Source organism: Heterocephalus glaber, unplaced genomic scaffold (assembly GCF_053883595.1).
Source record: "Heterocephalus glaber isolate CG9 unplaced genomic scaffold, H.glaber_assembly_v1.0 deba00001803, whole genome shotgun sequence".
Lineage (NCBI taxonomy): Eukaryota > Metazoa > Chordata > Mammalia > Rodentia > Bathyergidae > Heterocephalus > Heterocephalus glaber.
The window spans coordinates 626,137-644,141 of record NW_028258478.1 but is presented as its reverse complement, the minus strand read 5'-3'; the positions used below and the strand labels follow the sequence as shown (position 1 = coordinate 644,141).

Genomic DNA, 18,005 nt, shown 5'->3' with positions numbered 1-18,005 from the left:
AAAACATCTTAGAATCTTATTTTGTATCTTTAAACAACATTTATATCACTATAAAAATAACTTTCCATTTCTAGGAATGATACTCATTTAGTTTTCAGGCTAAACTGTATTATTACCTCCATTTTACAGAGGAGAAAAGTTTGCCTAACATTAAGTGGTACCTTGATCAAGAGTGGAGCTGACTGAAAACTCATATGAATTTCTGTGCTGTAAATTTAACTATTGATATACTCCTTTTAACAAATATTTTCTTCTGAAGTTAACTATGGAGTATCTACCACACACATATATACAGGTTTGTAAATATAGGATTAGTTGTTTAAGATTGTCCTGAAGTAGCATAATTACACTGGGTACATATTCAGTATACCCTTGATGATTCATTATTGCCAGAAAATTCATCAATTATCCCTTGTAAGTATATTGTAAATCAGATTATACAATAAGAAATAAATTGATGTACTTTACTGAAGTGAAACAAATTGATGTAGTATACTGAAGTGAAGTGGTAAGAGAGCATCATTTTACTTTACAGTTTTTTTGTTTGTGACCCACGATAATTATATGCAACCTGGTAACTGTGCACATACATTCTGTATTATACACATTTTTACTCCCTTTTCCTTTCACTATTCTTTCTTCCCTTTTTCTCTGCTTCCCTCCCCTCTTCAAAAACTCTACCTCTCTTTTTCTTATAACCTCTAGTTTGCTCTTTGAGTATTTTATAATTTGGGTTTCATACATCAGAGAAGCTATGCAATGTTTAATTGTGTGTCAGAATTTTGGTCTCAAAAATTCATTAATTTTCCTACAGAGGACTCAAATTTATCCTTCTTCGTGGTTGAGTAGTACTCCATTTTGCATTCATGCTACACTGTATCCAATCCCCTGTAGATGGGTTTATAGGTCACTGCTATAATTAGCCATTGTAAATTATGCTAAAAATAACATCGTGTTAATAATTAGTTTACAATTCCATTAGAGGGATATGGATATTTTAATTGTTGTTTAAGCAAATTTAATCTGTAACAAACATGACAAAAATGAAACCAAAAAGACAGCTAAAAGATTCTAGGAAAGACATGAAAAGCAATTCAGGTTCATTAATCAAAAAATCAAGCAGTGAGCTAAGAGTTCATGATTGAAATAAAAAAGATTTTAAAAATAGTCCATGATTGGAAAAAAAAAAAAAAAAAAAAAAAAAAAAGAATGGTCTGAGTTGCTACTAGGACTGGGTAGACAGGGAAATATCTCATCTGAAATCAATTTGTGTATAATAAAATACATTTTTGTGAGTGTTGTGTTGTGTCGTATGTCCCTTACCTTGCCTTTTAGGTCATTAGTAAAATTTTATTATTGTGACAACCTTGAACTCATGGTTGCTTGAATGATAGACAGTGTACAGGATGTGGCCTTGTACTGGTCAGCTTTCTTTGAACAGCAGAGGGATGATGGAAGAGTAATCTGTAAGAAACGAAGAACACATCTTCAAGAAAAGCAAAAGAAGCAGTTTTGAAAATTTTAATCCTTAGAGATAATCACATAACACATACTTAAAAGTATGTCTGAATACATCTGCATGTGCCATCAACTAATCTGCTGACTTAGTATCCAATTATACTGGTTTTTGCCTGTTAAACATACTATTACACATAATGAAAGACTATATGCACTAATCACAATATACTTTTTAAGTAAGATCATAATGTTAAAAATTCATGATGTAGAATTTTTTAGTCACACTCAACACATTTTTCTTTCAGAAATCCGATTGGGTGTTCTAAATGTCATTAATACTATAAATTGAGTTCAGACTTGTAAGAAATCTAAAGGATTCGATATCTTTGTGGTTCAGGCAGAAACTTAACTATAAGTACAAAGGTAAGTATATTTTATTCATAATATTTATAAGTATATTCATTTCATGTATAATTTAATATCATTTTTCTTGGGCTTATCCGTGTGCCTGTATTTCAGGATCTCATGTCTAACAAATGAAAATATATTCTATATTTCTGATATATATTTCTGCTATAAAATTATTTACTTCTTCAACTGGACAATAATTAAACCAGATTCTTACTACTTTAAAGTACCTCAAAATAAGTGTTTGCATTTTTTAGAAGTTTAATTCTAGAATCCTAAAGACTTCCTGGAACTAAAACTTACAACAACTACTGCTTTTAATTATTTGTCAACTAGGTTAATGCAATATCTAAGACCAGGATTTGCTGTATTAGAAAGCACTTTGCTAAACATTAAATAATAACATATTTTAGAATAAAATATCAAGTAAATACTTTCTTCACATTTTATATGTCAATATTAAAATAATCTTAAAAACAAATTTAAGTAACTTTTAATTTATCATATAAGCATTATTACTCATCATATGAATGATATTTTAAAACTACAAGGTCTGTAAACTAAATTAAATTCAACATACAACCAATGAAAGGTCCCATTGGGAGAAAATAGATATTTTTAGGTGAAAAAATTACCATATAATTGAATATTTTAGAGTTTTATTTATCTTTCTGTCTCTTTTTTTTCAACTGTTTCTTTTGTAGCTCAGATACATTACTTGAGGTTTTTGCCTCAAGTCCTCCAAGGTTGAAACATCTAGAACTAAATACCTCTCACTCCAACTCCTTACTTCACTTTCACAAATTACTTCATAGTTTCTTTTTAAGTGATTAATTGGCACCTTCAATAGTATCAAATCGTAGACTGGCTATATTAGAAAACACTCCTTGCCTCCAGAGTCTATATTATACAATATACAGAAATAAATTGATATACTGATTCCTGAACTTTTTGAGACAAACTTTCTTTAATCATGAATTTCAGGAAATTTAGGACAGGAAAATAATATTTCCATTCTCATGATGTGAGATGATTTACTTCTCTAAACTTGTTCAGTTCACAATCTAAATGAAAGGCAGCTTAGTACTATTATGCTTCCAGAAATAGTGAAATGGAATGAGAACTGAAATTACAAATTAATTCATACTTTTAGGAAGACTATCCCTTTTCTTTTATTATCAACAGAATGATATTGATTGTTTTATGTGGTTTATGGAGCATCAATTATTGATTAATAATTACTAATTATCAATTATTATCTATTTCTGAAAAGTGATTTTAAAAGGATATCAACTTACATATCAGGACCACTAAGAAATGGGGTCCTGGATTTTGTTTGCCTGCCTCCTAGGAGCAGCCTTCTCTATGCCTGTGAGTAAAACATCCCTTCATTAAGTCCGCATCCAAACTCGCCACCTGGAAATTAAAATCTACCCCCTTGTTAATAAAAGTTATGGTTTAAAATGTACAAGATCACATGTTCTTATACTCCACTGTGTTTAAGAAATACCTGAAAAGGGCACTAAAATAGCAGATTCTTTTTGTACCCATTTTATTTCATTTAGTATAATGTCTCTCAGTTTTACTTATATTGGAAATGGCACGATGTTGCCCTTTTCATGGCTAATTACTCGTTTTTAGTTAACATAATCCTGTATTGTATAATTCTATCAAACATAAAATTCTAGCCTCATTAATATACATATTTATTACTTGTCAATCAAGATTAAAGGAGGCTGTTGGATCATTCTATTAATGATTCTGATTCAGTACAATTGGGATGTATTGAATGCAGGGCTCCATATTTAACAAACATCCCAGAACATTCCATTAAACTTATAAATACAAGGGGTACTGTAATATTTGTGTATTAATAATTCTGTAATATTCTGAAATATTTCTGTTTTGAGAATTTCTTCCTACATCTATCTTCCTGTCAGAGAGCTCACTTCTTTGCGTTCATCTGTTAAACATGTGGTTTGCTATTGGAGTAGTTAAATGTAATCATGCTGATGTCTAATATTGTATTTTACATTCAAATGTGTTAAATTCTAACTCAGTCACTCTTGACTCAGGTACATAGCAGTTGAGCATTTAGGTTACATGCAGGCAAAGCAGGTCTATCTACTTTTTGTGGAGTAAAGAATAGCTGATATAACCAGAAGCCAGAAAGCTTGCATAGCTGCTTTCTTATTGCCTCTGTCTCACAAAAAACAAACAAGATTCTGTATTTTGCCTTCTTGAAATCCTGTATTGTGTTTATGTCTAGTCCCTTGCAGACTGCCTGCATAACACACTCAGCCCCTTTGTCCTCCACAATTCAATATTCCTGATCTCAGAGAACTTATATGAAGACAGTATAGGAAAGACCATTCATTCTCTGAGTAAAGTTATTCACACTCAGATGATAGTAAATCATTTTATGGAAAGAAAGGGCATTGAAAAAGAATAGAACAGACTTTTAATTAGCATTAATTAAGTTAATAGGCTATAATCAATTGCCATTATGTCTAAGAAAGATTTCCTGCACATTGTTCTCTCTTCTCTCCTGAACTCCAGGATCATCCAGAATTCAATCAGGCAGACATCAAAAATTTGGTTCCCATCTTGGAAGGGACAGATAGTGATGGTTTAAATAATCATTCAGATTTCATGGTGAACATTTAAATTTCTTCTGTAAATATACTGATATAATAATAAACAAAGTTTGGCCTAAACATAATAAATAACTTCTTTATTGTTCAGAGTAAGGACATAGATTATTTCCAGTTTAACAGACCTCTCTTGTTCTTGCACACGTCAATAATTTCCACCTAATTATTTAATTTTTTGCTCTTGATGTGTTATTTATTTTTGTTTGAATTTCAGTTATGAGAACTCTCTTTGCTACTTAAGCACATAAACAGCTGATTTACAATGAATTTTTTAGAGATAATTCTTTACTTGTGGGTACTTAAAAATTTTTTTATTAGTACATGTTTTCAGTACACTTATTGTGGGGAGTTTGCCACATGTACATAGCATATCTTGATTCTTTTTTCATCCTTTACCTTTCCATCTTTCCCTGCTGCTTCCAACTCTTGGTTCCCTTCCCATTTCTTTCTTTGAGGGAAAGGGGGTGACCAGGGATCGAACTCAGGACCTCGCGCTTGTGAGGCAGGAGGCGGAACCGCTGAGCTAAATCCCTGGCTGTCCCTTCCCATTTCTAAAAGCTTTATTTCCATTTTCTCTTTCAATTCTTTTTCCCATTCCCTTTCCCTTCCGTTCTTCCCCCCTCCTTCCATCTCTTGTCCCCTTTCCGATCTGAAAAAGAGTTCCTTACTTTCCGTTATCCATCTTTTATTTTTCTCTTCATTTACATTTTCAGTTTCTCATATAAGAGAAACCACGTGACATTTAAGGTTATGAGCCTGATATTTCAAAGTTGTATGACAGAAACTTACCTTTCTCTGCCCTATAGACTGAATTCGATCAACAAGTAAATGGAAGAGTTGGATAGGGTGGGATCGCTTGACAACATGGCAAGAGTGAGCTAGTCTGCAGATCACCAGAGAATGAAAATATGCTGGCTTTTGCTGCCGTATCTCCTCCTGTATGGCAATAGACCTTGGGAGAATCATTTAACCACTCTGTATCTCTTTAGAATAAAAAACTTCTTTTATGAAGCATATATGTTCAAAGTAAAATAGACCTCAAGTGTATTCTGTACTATATCAATTTTTTTTGAAGTAGCTTCAGTTTCCCTTAATGTGAATAAATTGTATTGACAATCTTTTCCTCTCTATTCCCCCCTCTCTATCTGTCCTTTATTCCCACTCTCCCACCTTTTCTCCATTCTTATTTATGTCTTTCTATAAAAGCTACCACCTCATCCTGGGCACCCTGGTTATATCAACTTCAGCTATGAGGTAATTTTTCTGCCTACTAATTTTGACCATTATTTGAGTTAATGATGTTCTAAGCTCTTAAAACATAATGTATTGGTTCTTCTTTCAAAATGCTTTTCAAATGGTTCCATTTCACAAATTCCTACCATCAGCTTTCCATTTTAAACTCTAACCGATGGCCTAATGGGTACAGTGGCTCAGCACCACCTCACCTAGTCATTTTGACTCTCCCTTTCCTTAAATATCTGAGTTAATCCATCATGAACTACCATTCAGGGAAGCTTCATGAACAGACAGAAAGTAAGCTGGGCTTGAACAACATTGTTTTAGTCCAGTCTATAAAATGTGATGATTAAGTAAGATATTATTTAAAGCACTTTCTGGCTAAAAAATTCCTGATTGTAAATGCATCATATATGTATATCTCATTGGTTTAACTGAAAGATAAGTGACCAAGAGGTATGTGAGAAACTTTTCACAGTGACACAAAACTGAAGTTTTGTAAAATATTCTGGATATCATATTTTAGGTTTTTAACTCCATATCAACTACATGATTTTGAAAAATCATCTTGTTCTGGACATATGACGTCCCATCTGGAGAATGAAAATAGTGATACTAACATTTAAAAATATTATTTTGAGAATAAAATAGTTAATGGATAGGATATAAAAAATACTATAAAATGTATAACTTTAGAAAGATTGACAATTTTGTTTGTACTGATTTAATATAGTACTGCCACATGAATGGTCCCCTAAACCTAAGATCAACCTGATATATATTATTCATGGAAGTATGAAAATCTTACTTCTCTCAGTTTCAGGCAACAACCTGTGAGTTAATTTATCTAAACAAGCAGAAGAGTAATTTTAGTAAGAAATTGAGGCAATATTTTATGTTAAACTTTAAAAAGCTGATAAATATGATCAATTGACTCTCGTTTCTAAGACGGTTCTACTGCCTCTTGAAATACTTCATGGGGTCAAAAAAATTAAATTGAAAATTATATTGCATAATTCATGTGACTATTCATAACAAAGAGCAAGAACTCTGAAATTAAACAGAATTATTATCTTTGTAACATGAGCCAAGTTGTTAGTACATTCTTTAGGTATTCATGACTATATATATATACATATATATACATAGAAGCTAAAATTACTTGATTCATATGAAATAATAAAAAGTTTATGTGATAGGTGTAACATGGTGCCTGAAACGTAGGGCACACATGGAAAATGTTTACTTTCTTTCTTTTGTAGAACCCAAATTATCAGACATGTCTTGGAAGGACTATATTAGTGAGTCTACTTCAGCCTGCACATAGAGTGTGTAATACACCAAACTAAATTAAATCAAATTTATATTAATGTCTCTTTCTTTGAAGGTACTCACCCCTTTGAAGTGGTATCAAAGCATGATAAGGCCGCCGGTATGTAGACATTTTATTCATTCTTCTTAAGGTATCAGGCACACATTTAATTTCCTGGTGAACTGAGATATCATGTCTACTCCACATGTAGGCTCTAAAGGCCACATCCATGTTCACAATTAGAAATTCTTGCAAAGGAAAACATGGCTAAAATATTCATTTGGTCACAATTAAGGGGAAAAAACACTGCTACTTCTCCAGTTGGAAGTCAAATGAGCCAATGGTAAACCTGACTCTCTGTTTCTCACCAGTACCCTTCCTATGGTTACGAACCCATGGGTGGATGGCTGCACCACCAAACCATCCCTGTGCTGTCTCAACAGCATCCCCCGAGTCACACCGCCACCCTTCAGCCTCATCACCATCTCCCAGTGGGGCCAGCTCAGCAGCCTGTGGTCCCCCACCAACCTCTGATGCCAGTTCCTGGCCACCACTCCATGACTCCAACCCAACGCCACCAGCCTAACCTCCCACCATCTGTCCAGTCACCCTTCCAGCAGCCTTTCCAGCCCCAACACATTCAACCACAGCCTCATCAACCTATCCAGCCCCAGTCACCTCTGCATCCCATGCAGCCCCTGCCCCCACAGCCAGCTCTGCCTCCACTGTTCTCCATGCAGCCCCTGCCCCCACTTCTTCCTGATCTGCCTCTGGAAGCTTGGCCAGCAACAGACAAGACCAAACGGGAAGAAGTGGTGAGTAAAATTTGAAGTCACCAAGTACAAGTCTTTGGAAAATGATACAGATTAATTGGCTCCAAAATGCAAAGTTTCCAAACACTCGAAGGTCATGAGTTGCAAAATGTATCTTTTTGTGATTATATCGGTGCAATTCATACAATATAATTTAATTTTACTATGCAGTTTATGTAAATTATATGTATATATATAATTACAAATTATGGGTTTAAAACCTATACTTACTTCAAATGCATCCATAATATAAATTTATTTAGTATAGAAGGATAATACTTTTTGAAAATTACAATGGTCTGACTAGAAAAAAACAAGCCAGAATAACACTAAAAGATGCAAAAGGTATAATTTTGAGAATCAGGTGATGTATGTTTGAAGTGTCTAAATGTAGCTAGGAATTCATTTTAAAACAGAGCAATATTGTCTGCCTTAAGTTTTCCGACAGGGAGGTATATAACCCATACACAATTGTGGATTATTTTTCATTGCTAGGATTTAATATATCGTATATTTAAGAAGAATTTTTTAAATATTTAGTTCAAAATCTCCTTGTATTACAAAAACTTTTTTTTAAGTTAAAGGGAAACAATAATGTCGCCCTTATCCAGACTTATAAGACCTCAGTTCTGTATGTATGAGCATATATAATTCCACAGTTAATATAATATTAATGATTTGTTGCTGAGATAATGTAGATAGGAGAGCAAAAATTCTGGGTTCTAACTCGGTACCCCTGCCCCCTAAAAGAGAATGATACTGTAGAGATTACTTCAAATGTATGATTATTTGCTTTTGTGCATTTAAGATGGGGGATGCTAACAGGAACACATGATCTCAAGGCTTTTTCCAAGTCTCTATCTAAAATTTATACATATAAAAATTTTATAATTGTGAGCATATTTATGATAAATATAAGAAAAAATTTTGAAATATTTTTCTGTCCTAAATAATTTGGTTCCTCTACTTATGTTTTTCTTATATAGTCAAAGCTATATAAGGTGTGATAAAAATATATGGTGAATGTTTAATTTTAAAAAAGCAGTACAAAATGCAATATGCGATTAATCCCCTTCAAATGGTCCTTTTCACTTTAAACACATTTATACCACAATTCTTTCCATTTTATGAAGCAGTTCTGAATGTTTTCTTTTGTGAGTGCTTGAACAAATTGTGATTAAAAAAAAATACAGTGAACGGTGCTTCTGAGTACCACTCAAAAGAAAATTAGGCTCGCAAAAACATTACGGTATGTCTTCCTCTATGTAAAATATAACTTCTGGGTCTTCCCCAAAATAACCATGAAAATCAGACACTTTGAATTGGGTTGCAAAATTGAGGAAGCCACAACAGTGCAACTAAACACTGACAAAAGAGAACTTTTGGAACTGCTAGAAATACTGGAGGGGTGGCAAGGGAAAAAGAACACTTCTAACTTTTCAGAAGGAATGTAAACTAGAGCAGTCATTATGGAATTTGGTATGGATATTCCCTCCCCCCCTAAAATAAAATTTTATTCTATCCAACTATTCCCCTTCAAGGTATACCCTGCAGAGTCATTGACGATATTATATTAGAGTGTTAAATGTATATCCATGTCTATAGCAGCACAATTCATGCCAGCTAATATTTGGAAGTGGCCTATATGTCCAGTAACAGATGAATAGATAAAGAAATTGTGGTATATATGCACTGGAGCACTACTGTGTCATAAAGTTAAACTTTAGTCACTTGTGGGAAAATAGATGTAACTTGAGACCGTAACATTAAGTGAAATAAATTCAACACACAAGCTTAATTTTCACAAGTTCAAGTTTGGGTTTCTCATGTAAAAATAAATAAAGAGAAATATAAAAAAATACGTAATAGAAAACGGGAAGATAGATCTTTTGCAAATAGGAAGGGAACCAATAGAGGCATGGAGGGCTAACTGGAAGAGAAAGAAAAATAAATTAAGATGCGCTGTATACATTAACAATTCTTCGCGAGGAATATAATCATCATGTACTGCAAACATGTGCTAATAAAAAGCCAAAAATAATTAAGGTAAATATAAATATAAAAATAAACAAATAGTAATGTTTTCCAAATAGAGGCAATAGTTTCTTCAAAGCAAAGGGCAGTATTTTGAGAGGGAGCAATAGTGTTACATCTTTTATTGTAATAAATTTTAAAATTTAATATCCTCCATAGTTTGGATCTCACCTCATAATTTTTACACGGAGAAAACTTTTGCTTCTGTAATGATAAATAAACAAGTCCATGAGCTTTATACTGTTCATATTTTCTCAAAATTATTTATTGAAATTATTGAAGAAATGGATGCATTTCTGTTAAGTGAAATAAGTCAGTCACACAAGCTCAAGCATAACATGATTTCTCTTGTATGAGAAACACTGCTTTATTTCTCTGTACATCTATCATATGTGTGTGTGTGTGTAAACAATTAAGAACTAAACATATATATATGTATATGTTTAAACACACACACACACACACATATATATATATTTCAACATATGTGTGTGTTTAATAGCTAAACAGAAGAGATAAATGGGAAAAGGTAGGAAAAGTTCAATATTTCCCCAAATTACATATTCCATTGTTTTAAAAATATTTCTGTATGTGTGCTAATTTACCTCATTTATACTAATCCTTGCTTAGTTCAATGAAAAGAAAATTTGTGTATTTATTTATTTATTCATTTACTTTTGGTAAGAACCCAGGTTTATCTCTTATACTGAATAACTACTTTGAATGTAAAAATATACAGTAATAATTATTTTCATAATTACTGTTATAATTGTAATAATTGTTATTCTTTTAATTTGGTTACAAAAACTTATTTTATTTTTCATAAATAAAAAGAAATAACCTATTAGAGACAGTTTTGTGTATATGAAGCTAATAAATATCTTCATAGAATTGTTTATTAAAAGTAAAATGCCTCGTAGACTGACATGTAGGAAGCACTTGAAAAGAGAGTTAATTTTTATTATATTATTAGGTAATCAATGTTAAATATCCTGAAGTAAAACAATCTTAGTGGATATTGGATACCAACTGAAAATGAGATTATAAAGAAAATCTTTGGAAAAAATTAATTTCAACTGAAATTGCATTGCATATTTTGGCAAAATAGAAGCTACAAGAGAAGAATGTCACATTTACCTCTAAATTAATTTAACTGTTCCTTTTTTCATTTTCAGGATTAAAAAATCAGGGGATGAAAAACTAGATATTTCAAGTGGTTTTTCATGAATGACAGAAGAACAAGATGATCTGTGCCTGTAGTTAATTTAGTAGTAAATTCTTTAATAATAAATGCTATCAGAAGTCAATAAAATGATTTAAAAGATGTTAATGTATAAGTTTTACTTAACATAAAATTTCACATCACTTGAAAAAACATATATGGTTTGAAATTAATGATCTGACCACTCTCCATGATTATTTAAATCATATCTAGAATGAATATATAAACCATGTATCACAGACCAAAACCGAAAGTCCAGCTTAACTAAAGGCCATAAACGTATCTGTAAACAAGAGATTATACCTTTCCAGCCCTTATATTAAAAGAAAAGAAAAAATAGTTATAAAATTATGTAATCTCCTTGAAATGAAGCTAAAGAGACAGTTAAATAATTCACTTGAAAATATTCTCAGCTATGATCACTCGCCTGTGAGCAATAAACTTGAAATTTACTATTTTCATTAATTCTGTTATTCATGATCTCAATTCAGACAACACTTTGAGGTACGACTGCTTTATTTGTATATATAATGATTAAGATGAATAGAAAAATATTCACAATGATGTGCTAGCTTTCAGTTGCAATACCTTGGAGTAACAATTGAAAATGGAAAAGATTTATCGGGTCTCTTGGTTCCAGAGATTTCAGTCAGTGATCATTTGGTTCCATCACTTTTAAACTTGTGGAAATATGACAGAAGGGTATGGTGAAGATACACAACTCACTTCACAACAGGAAGCAGAGTGGGAGAGTAAGAAAGCCTCAAAGGCCCTTGCATGATTGCCTCCCAATAATGTAATGACATTATTAACCCATTAATGGATAAATTCATTGATGAATTTAAAGTCTTTGTGATTCAATCATCCTCCAAATAACCCATTTCTTAACATTATCGCACAGGGACCACAACATTACAAGCATTTGGAGGAACATTGCAGATCTAAAACATAGCAGCTGTTTGGCATTTGAAACAGAAACTGGGCCATTACTGTGTTTGTTTTTACCTTGGATTTTTTTCTGATGGTGTACTTTGGAAGAAACTTATTATTATTAGTTAAATGTAGTGGCAGAAATATTAAACATTTGACCCATGAGGTTGAAGACTAAGATTATATAGTACACTCAACCATAATATTCAAATACACCACATACACAAATACATAAATGAACATAAAGAAAAAACTGTGAAAAAGTTTTAAAATTCTATCCTTTTCCTTCTTTTTTAAAAAATTAGTTTTATCGGTACATTTCAGGTATACAGTATAATGATATTCATCATTGGAAATTTGTAACTTTACATAACATATCTTGAGATTCAGTATGGAGATACCTGAAAGAACTAGAATTAGAGGTCCCATTTGATCCAGCTATTCCCCTGCTGGGGATCTTCCCCTCAAAATTAAAAAGATCATACCACAGTGCAGGGGGTCATAAAGGCCACTGTTCTGAGCTCCAGAAGATAGAGAAGAACTGAATAACAGAGAGAGGGCCTCTCTGAAGCTCCTTGAAGAAAACTGAAGTCCACAGGAAAAGCAAAGAAAATCTCTGCAATAAAGGCACACAAGACCACCATAGTTGGTAGGCTGAAGGGATCACCACCTCCCATCAGAACCTGGACTATCTTCAGGGAAAGGGGAGTTGGAGACCGCAATTGAACCTTGCAGAGTTCAATTCAGCAGGAGATCAGGGAGCTCAACTTGGGCCTTGCAGACAGAAATTAGCCTGAACCTCGGTGGACTGGTGCTGGCTTTCTGAGACTAACTGACATAGATCTTCACACTGCTTCCCACATTGTTTACGGTGACAGCAGAGACATATGCTGAAGGAGGCCTTTCATTTTTATTTTTATTTTTTTGGTTATTTTTTTCTATTTTTAATTTAAAATCTTTTTTCAAATTTATTTTTCTCTTTTTTCTTCTCTCTCTCCCACTTTGTTCTTCATCTCTCTCCCTGTGTGTTCCTTTCTCTGTCCTAACTTGGATTTCTTTTTTCTTTCTTTTTCTTTTCTTCTCTCTTTTTCCTTCTCTCAATTGTCATTAGTTTTATGGGAAAGTGAATACAGTTCCTAGCTTCCCTATAGCTGTTAATTTGTGCTGTTCTTGTCTTTGTTCTTTCAGTCTGTCTTTTCCTCCTGTCTTCAACAGTTTTCCAAAGTTTGTATGATCTTCCTGTGTCCTCTGGCCTTAACTGTAACCTTTCCCTATCCTTCTACCTACTTATCCCTCCCTCCCAAACTCCTTCAAAGTCCTCATCCCAAAGGGTAAAGCAGCTGCACTGGAGAGTTCATTCACTATAAACATATTTTGGGCTGGTCCTCGAATTTGATTTAATTCACATGGTTAGAAGTGATAGATTAATAGCTACCTCAAATAGTCATTTTCTAAGCTGCCCTTGATGGTATTGTTGCTGCTGATTTTATCACCTGGCCTAAGGTGTGATTGATCTAATAAGTTGTCCTTCCTGGTATAATAAAAATGAGATTGTCTCAGAGTTATTAGAGACTCAAAACCTAAAGACCAGCTATATCTGAAAGACACCTCTGAGAAGCAATCATTCCATAAGGGTTTTAAATACTTCAACAAAGATATACATTAAGCAATATTGAAATATCAACCCAGGAATTATACCAAAAACAGTACCAACAACAAAAATAGAAGTGAGAAGACATTTATGCAAGGTGCAAACCCAGACTTCCAGCTCAGCACAGACAAATTCTGTGGGAAATGAGGTGGACAAGTCTGATAATCAACCACCTGGAAAACCTGAACTGATAGCAGAGGAAGTAACAAAACAGATGAATGAGGCTTTAGAAAAATTCAAAACAGATATAATTTCCCAGGTAACTATAGAGTTGGTGAGCAGAATGAAAGACATGCTTAGAGACTCTAGAACAGAAAGAGATTAAAAAAATACATGAGCTCAGGACCATGAGGGAAGCCATGAATGACAGCATAGCAAAGAAACGGACACCACGGATGCCCCACATAGGAAAAAAAATGGAACCCATGAAACAGCTGCAAACAGATTTCCAGGAGATTATAAACTCCATTGAAAGTATTCTCAGCAGAATGAGCCACTGTGAAAACAGAGTAACCGCTATAGAAGACAGGATTGCAGCTAGTGAACCACAAAAGGACAGATTTCTTAAATATAGTATGGAAACATGAGAAATTGACCCAACAGCTGCTAGATGATGCGAAGAAGAAGAATATAAGACTGATAGGAGTCCACAAAAACCAGGAGTCCACAAAAAAATGACATTAAAAGAAAACTTCACAGAAGTAACGGAAGAAAACCTCCCAAGCAGAGGGAAAGTACTTGACATACAGATAAGTGAGGCATATAGGACTCCAACTAGCCATGATCAAAAGACAATCTACACCTAGATATATAGTAGTCATGATCCCACAATCGCAACAGAAGAACAAAATCCTACAAGCAGTTAGAGACAAGAAACAAATCAACTACAAAGGAATGTCCATCAGAATCACAGAAGACTTTTCAACACAAATCCTCAAGTCAAGGAAGAGTGAGGTATTTCAAGCCCTAAAAGAAAACAACCTCCAACCTAGATTGATGTCTCCTGCAAAACTATCTCTCAAAACTGATGGGGCAATAAGATACTTCCATGATAAAGAACATCTGAGAGACATCCTGAGTGATAAAGCAGCCCTTCAAACAATCCTAAACAATATTCTAGAAAAATACAATGAAGGTCACAACTCCATGAGGGCCAATAGACCAAAGCCATCGGGCAAGGCAAGAAATTAAAGGGAGAGGCGGGAAAAGTAAAAAAAAAATAAGAGCCAACCATGGAAAAGCAACATGATAAGGATCTATCAGTACATATCAGTATTAACCATCAATGTTAATGACATCAATTCGCCGATCAAAGGAATAGACTGGCAGAAGGGGCAAAGAAGCAAAATCAAGCAACATACTGTATACAAGAAACATGCCTAATTCAAAAAGAAATTCACAGTCTGAAACTAAAAGGATGGAGTAAAAGGATGCAGTTCTTCATGCAAGAGGAACCTGGAGAAAAGTGGGAGTAGCTATCTTATTTTCAGACAAAGATTTCAAATCAAAACTACTTAAGAGAGATAAATAAGGTCACTACAACCTTGTAAAGGGAACAATCCAAGAGGAAGAGATGACAAGCATAAATTTATATGCACCAAATACTAATGCCATCAACTATACAAAACAAATATTCGTGGACAGGAAAAATCAAATAAGCACTAATGCAATGGTAGTGGGGGAGCCCAATACCCCACTGTCACAGATAGACAGATCATCTAGACAGAAGATCCACAACAGAATTCAAGAACTGGACCAAGCTTTTGAACAAATGTACTTAATAGACGTCTACAGAGTGTTACACCCCACAAAATCAGAATACACATTCTTTTCAGTTGCACAGGCATCACTCTCCAAAATACACCACATGCTAACTCATAGCTTAAGTAAATGCAAAGCAATTGACATTATCCCCTGTATAGTATCAGACCATAGTGCAATTAAATTGGAGATCAGTACCATAAGAAATCACAAGAACTCCACAAACACATGAAAATTGAATAACACTCTCCTGAACAACCAGTGGGTCACAGAGGAAATTAAATAAGAAATTACACAGCTTCTACAATTAAATGATAAGGCCACTGCAACACAGGAATCTATGGGTCACAATGAAAGAAGTTCTATGAGGGAAACTCATAATAGTCAATACCCATGCTAGGAAAACGGAGCCAGCTCAAATAAACAACCTAGTGTTGAATCTCAAGCTCCTAGAAAAAGAAGAGGAAGACAAACCGAAAGTTCATACAAGGGAGGAAATTATAAAGATCAGAGGAGAAATCAATGCAATGGAGACTAAGACAATGATACAAAAAATAATCAATGAATTGAAGAGCTGGGTTTTTAAAAAAAGAATTACAAAACCCAACAAACCCTTAGCCAACCTCCTAAAACAAGGAAAGAAAAGGCTCAAATCCATGCAATTAGGAATGGAAGGAGTGATATCACAACAAACATAGCAGAAATCCAGGGGACCATCAATACCTACTTGAGAACCTGAATTGCAATAAAATGGAAAATACAGAAGAAATGGACAGATTCCTAGATACATCTGAATTACCAAAGTTGAACAAAGAAGATAGCTGCAAACACCACAATTACAAACAGTGAAATTGAAAACATATTTAAAAATTTACCAACAAAGGAAAGCACAGGTCCTGATGTGATGGGTTCACTGCTGTACTCTACAAGAAATTTAGGGAAGCGCTAATGCCATTACTCTTTAAAGTCTTCAATGAAATTAAAAGGGAAGCAATACTTCTGAATTGATTCCTGGAAGCAAGTGTTATTTTGATTGCAAGAGCAGAGAAGGACCCAACCAAAAAAGAGGACCTCCAGGCCAATCTCCCTAATGAACATAGATGCAAAAATTCTCAATGAGGTACTGGCAAACAGAATACAGAGGGTCATCAAGAAGATCTTATACCCTGACCAAGTCGGATTCATCCTAGGGATGCAAGAATGGCTCAACATACACAATTAATAAATGTAATACACAATATTAACAGAGCCAAGGACAAAAACCATATGATCATCTGAATAGATGCAGAAAAAGGGTTCGACAAAATCCAATACCTACTCATGGTAAAATCCCTACAGAAAACTGGAATTGATATTCTTTATCTCCATGTGATAAAGGCAATCTAGGAAAACATCTTACTAAATGGTCAAAGACTGAAAAACTTCATGCTAAAATCAGCAAAAAGGCAAGCATGTCCACAGTCACCGCTCCTGTTCAATATAGTTCTGGAAACATTAGTCACAGCAAACAGACAATAGAAAAAAATGAAAGGAGTAAAGGTAGAAAGGGAAGAAATTAAGCTGTCATTATTTACTGATGATATGATGGCCTACAAAGAAGACCCCCAAAACTCTGCCAAAGGACTTCCAGAATTAATTGTCCGAGTCAGTAGAGTACCTGGATACAAGGTCAACACTCATAAATCAAAACCCTACTTACATGCAAATGACAGACTCACTGAGAGAGAAATTAAGGAAACAATTCGTTTCACAACACCATCCAAAAAAAAAGAAAAAAAAAGAAAAGAAAAGAAATATCTAGAAATCAACCTAACAAAAAAGTAAAAGCCCTCTACTTTGAAAACTACAGCACTCTGAAAAAAACAGATCAAAGTGGATATAAGAAAATGGAAAGACAGCCCTTGTACCTGAGTAGGAAGAAACAATATAGAGAAAATGGCCATACTTCCAAAACTGCTACATAGATTCAATGCAATCCTGATTGAAATACAAACAGCATATTTCACAGAAATAGAGAAAATAACCCACAAATACATTGGGATCTGGAAGAGACCTAGAATAGCAAGAGCAATTCTAGGCAACAGAGACATGACAAGGGTATCACAATCCCCAACTTGAAACTATACTACAAAGCTCCCGTGATAGTAACAGCATGGTACTGGCAAGGAAACAGACCCAAGGATCAGTGGAATAGAATAGAAGATGCAGAGACAACTCCAGATATACTCAGTTACCTCATGTTTGACAAAGCAGCCTACCATCCTCACTGGTGGAAAGATAGCCTGTTTAATAAATGGTGTTGCATAAACTGGATTTCAACATGCCAATAATTAAAACTAGACCCCTATCTTTCACCATTCACTAAGCTAAAATTGAGGTGGATTAAACATGTAAATATTAAAACAGAAACTCTGAACTTGGTGGAAGATAAGTTACATAGATCACTTGACAGTGGCATAGGAAAAGACTTTATGAACAAAACCTCAACAGCATAGGAACTAGCACAAAGAATCAGCAACTGGGATCA

At 34.0% G+C, this 18,005-nt stretch overlaps 1 protein-coding gene across 2 annotated transcripts; it reads left to right on the top strand.

Annotated features, from left to right (window-relative positions):
- Positions 1-1,828: 1,828 nt before the first annotated feature.
- LOC147820796 (amelogenin, X isoform) lies at positions 1,829-11,240 on the top strand. Of its 2 annotated transcripts, XM_087203561.1 has the most exons (6): positions 1,829-1,881; positions 3,140-3,237; positions 5,727-5,774; positions 7,144-7,188; positions 7,440-7,883; positions 11,090-11,240. In XM_087203561.1, exons 2-6 carry the CDS (start codon positions 3,184-3,186, stop codon positions 11,093-11,095), a joined length of 597 nt encoding a protein of 198 aa, XP_087059687.1. In that variant the 5' UTR covers positions 1,829-1,881; positions 3,140-3,183; the 3' UTR covers positions 11,096-11,240. The 2 variants fall into 2 exon arrangements, with proteins under 2 accessions (XP_087059687.1, XP_087059688.1); XM_087203562.1 differs by lacking the exon at positions 5,727-5,774 and having other exon boundaries at positions 11,090-11,237.
- Positions 11,241-18,005: the final 6,765 nt, after the last annotated feature.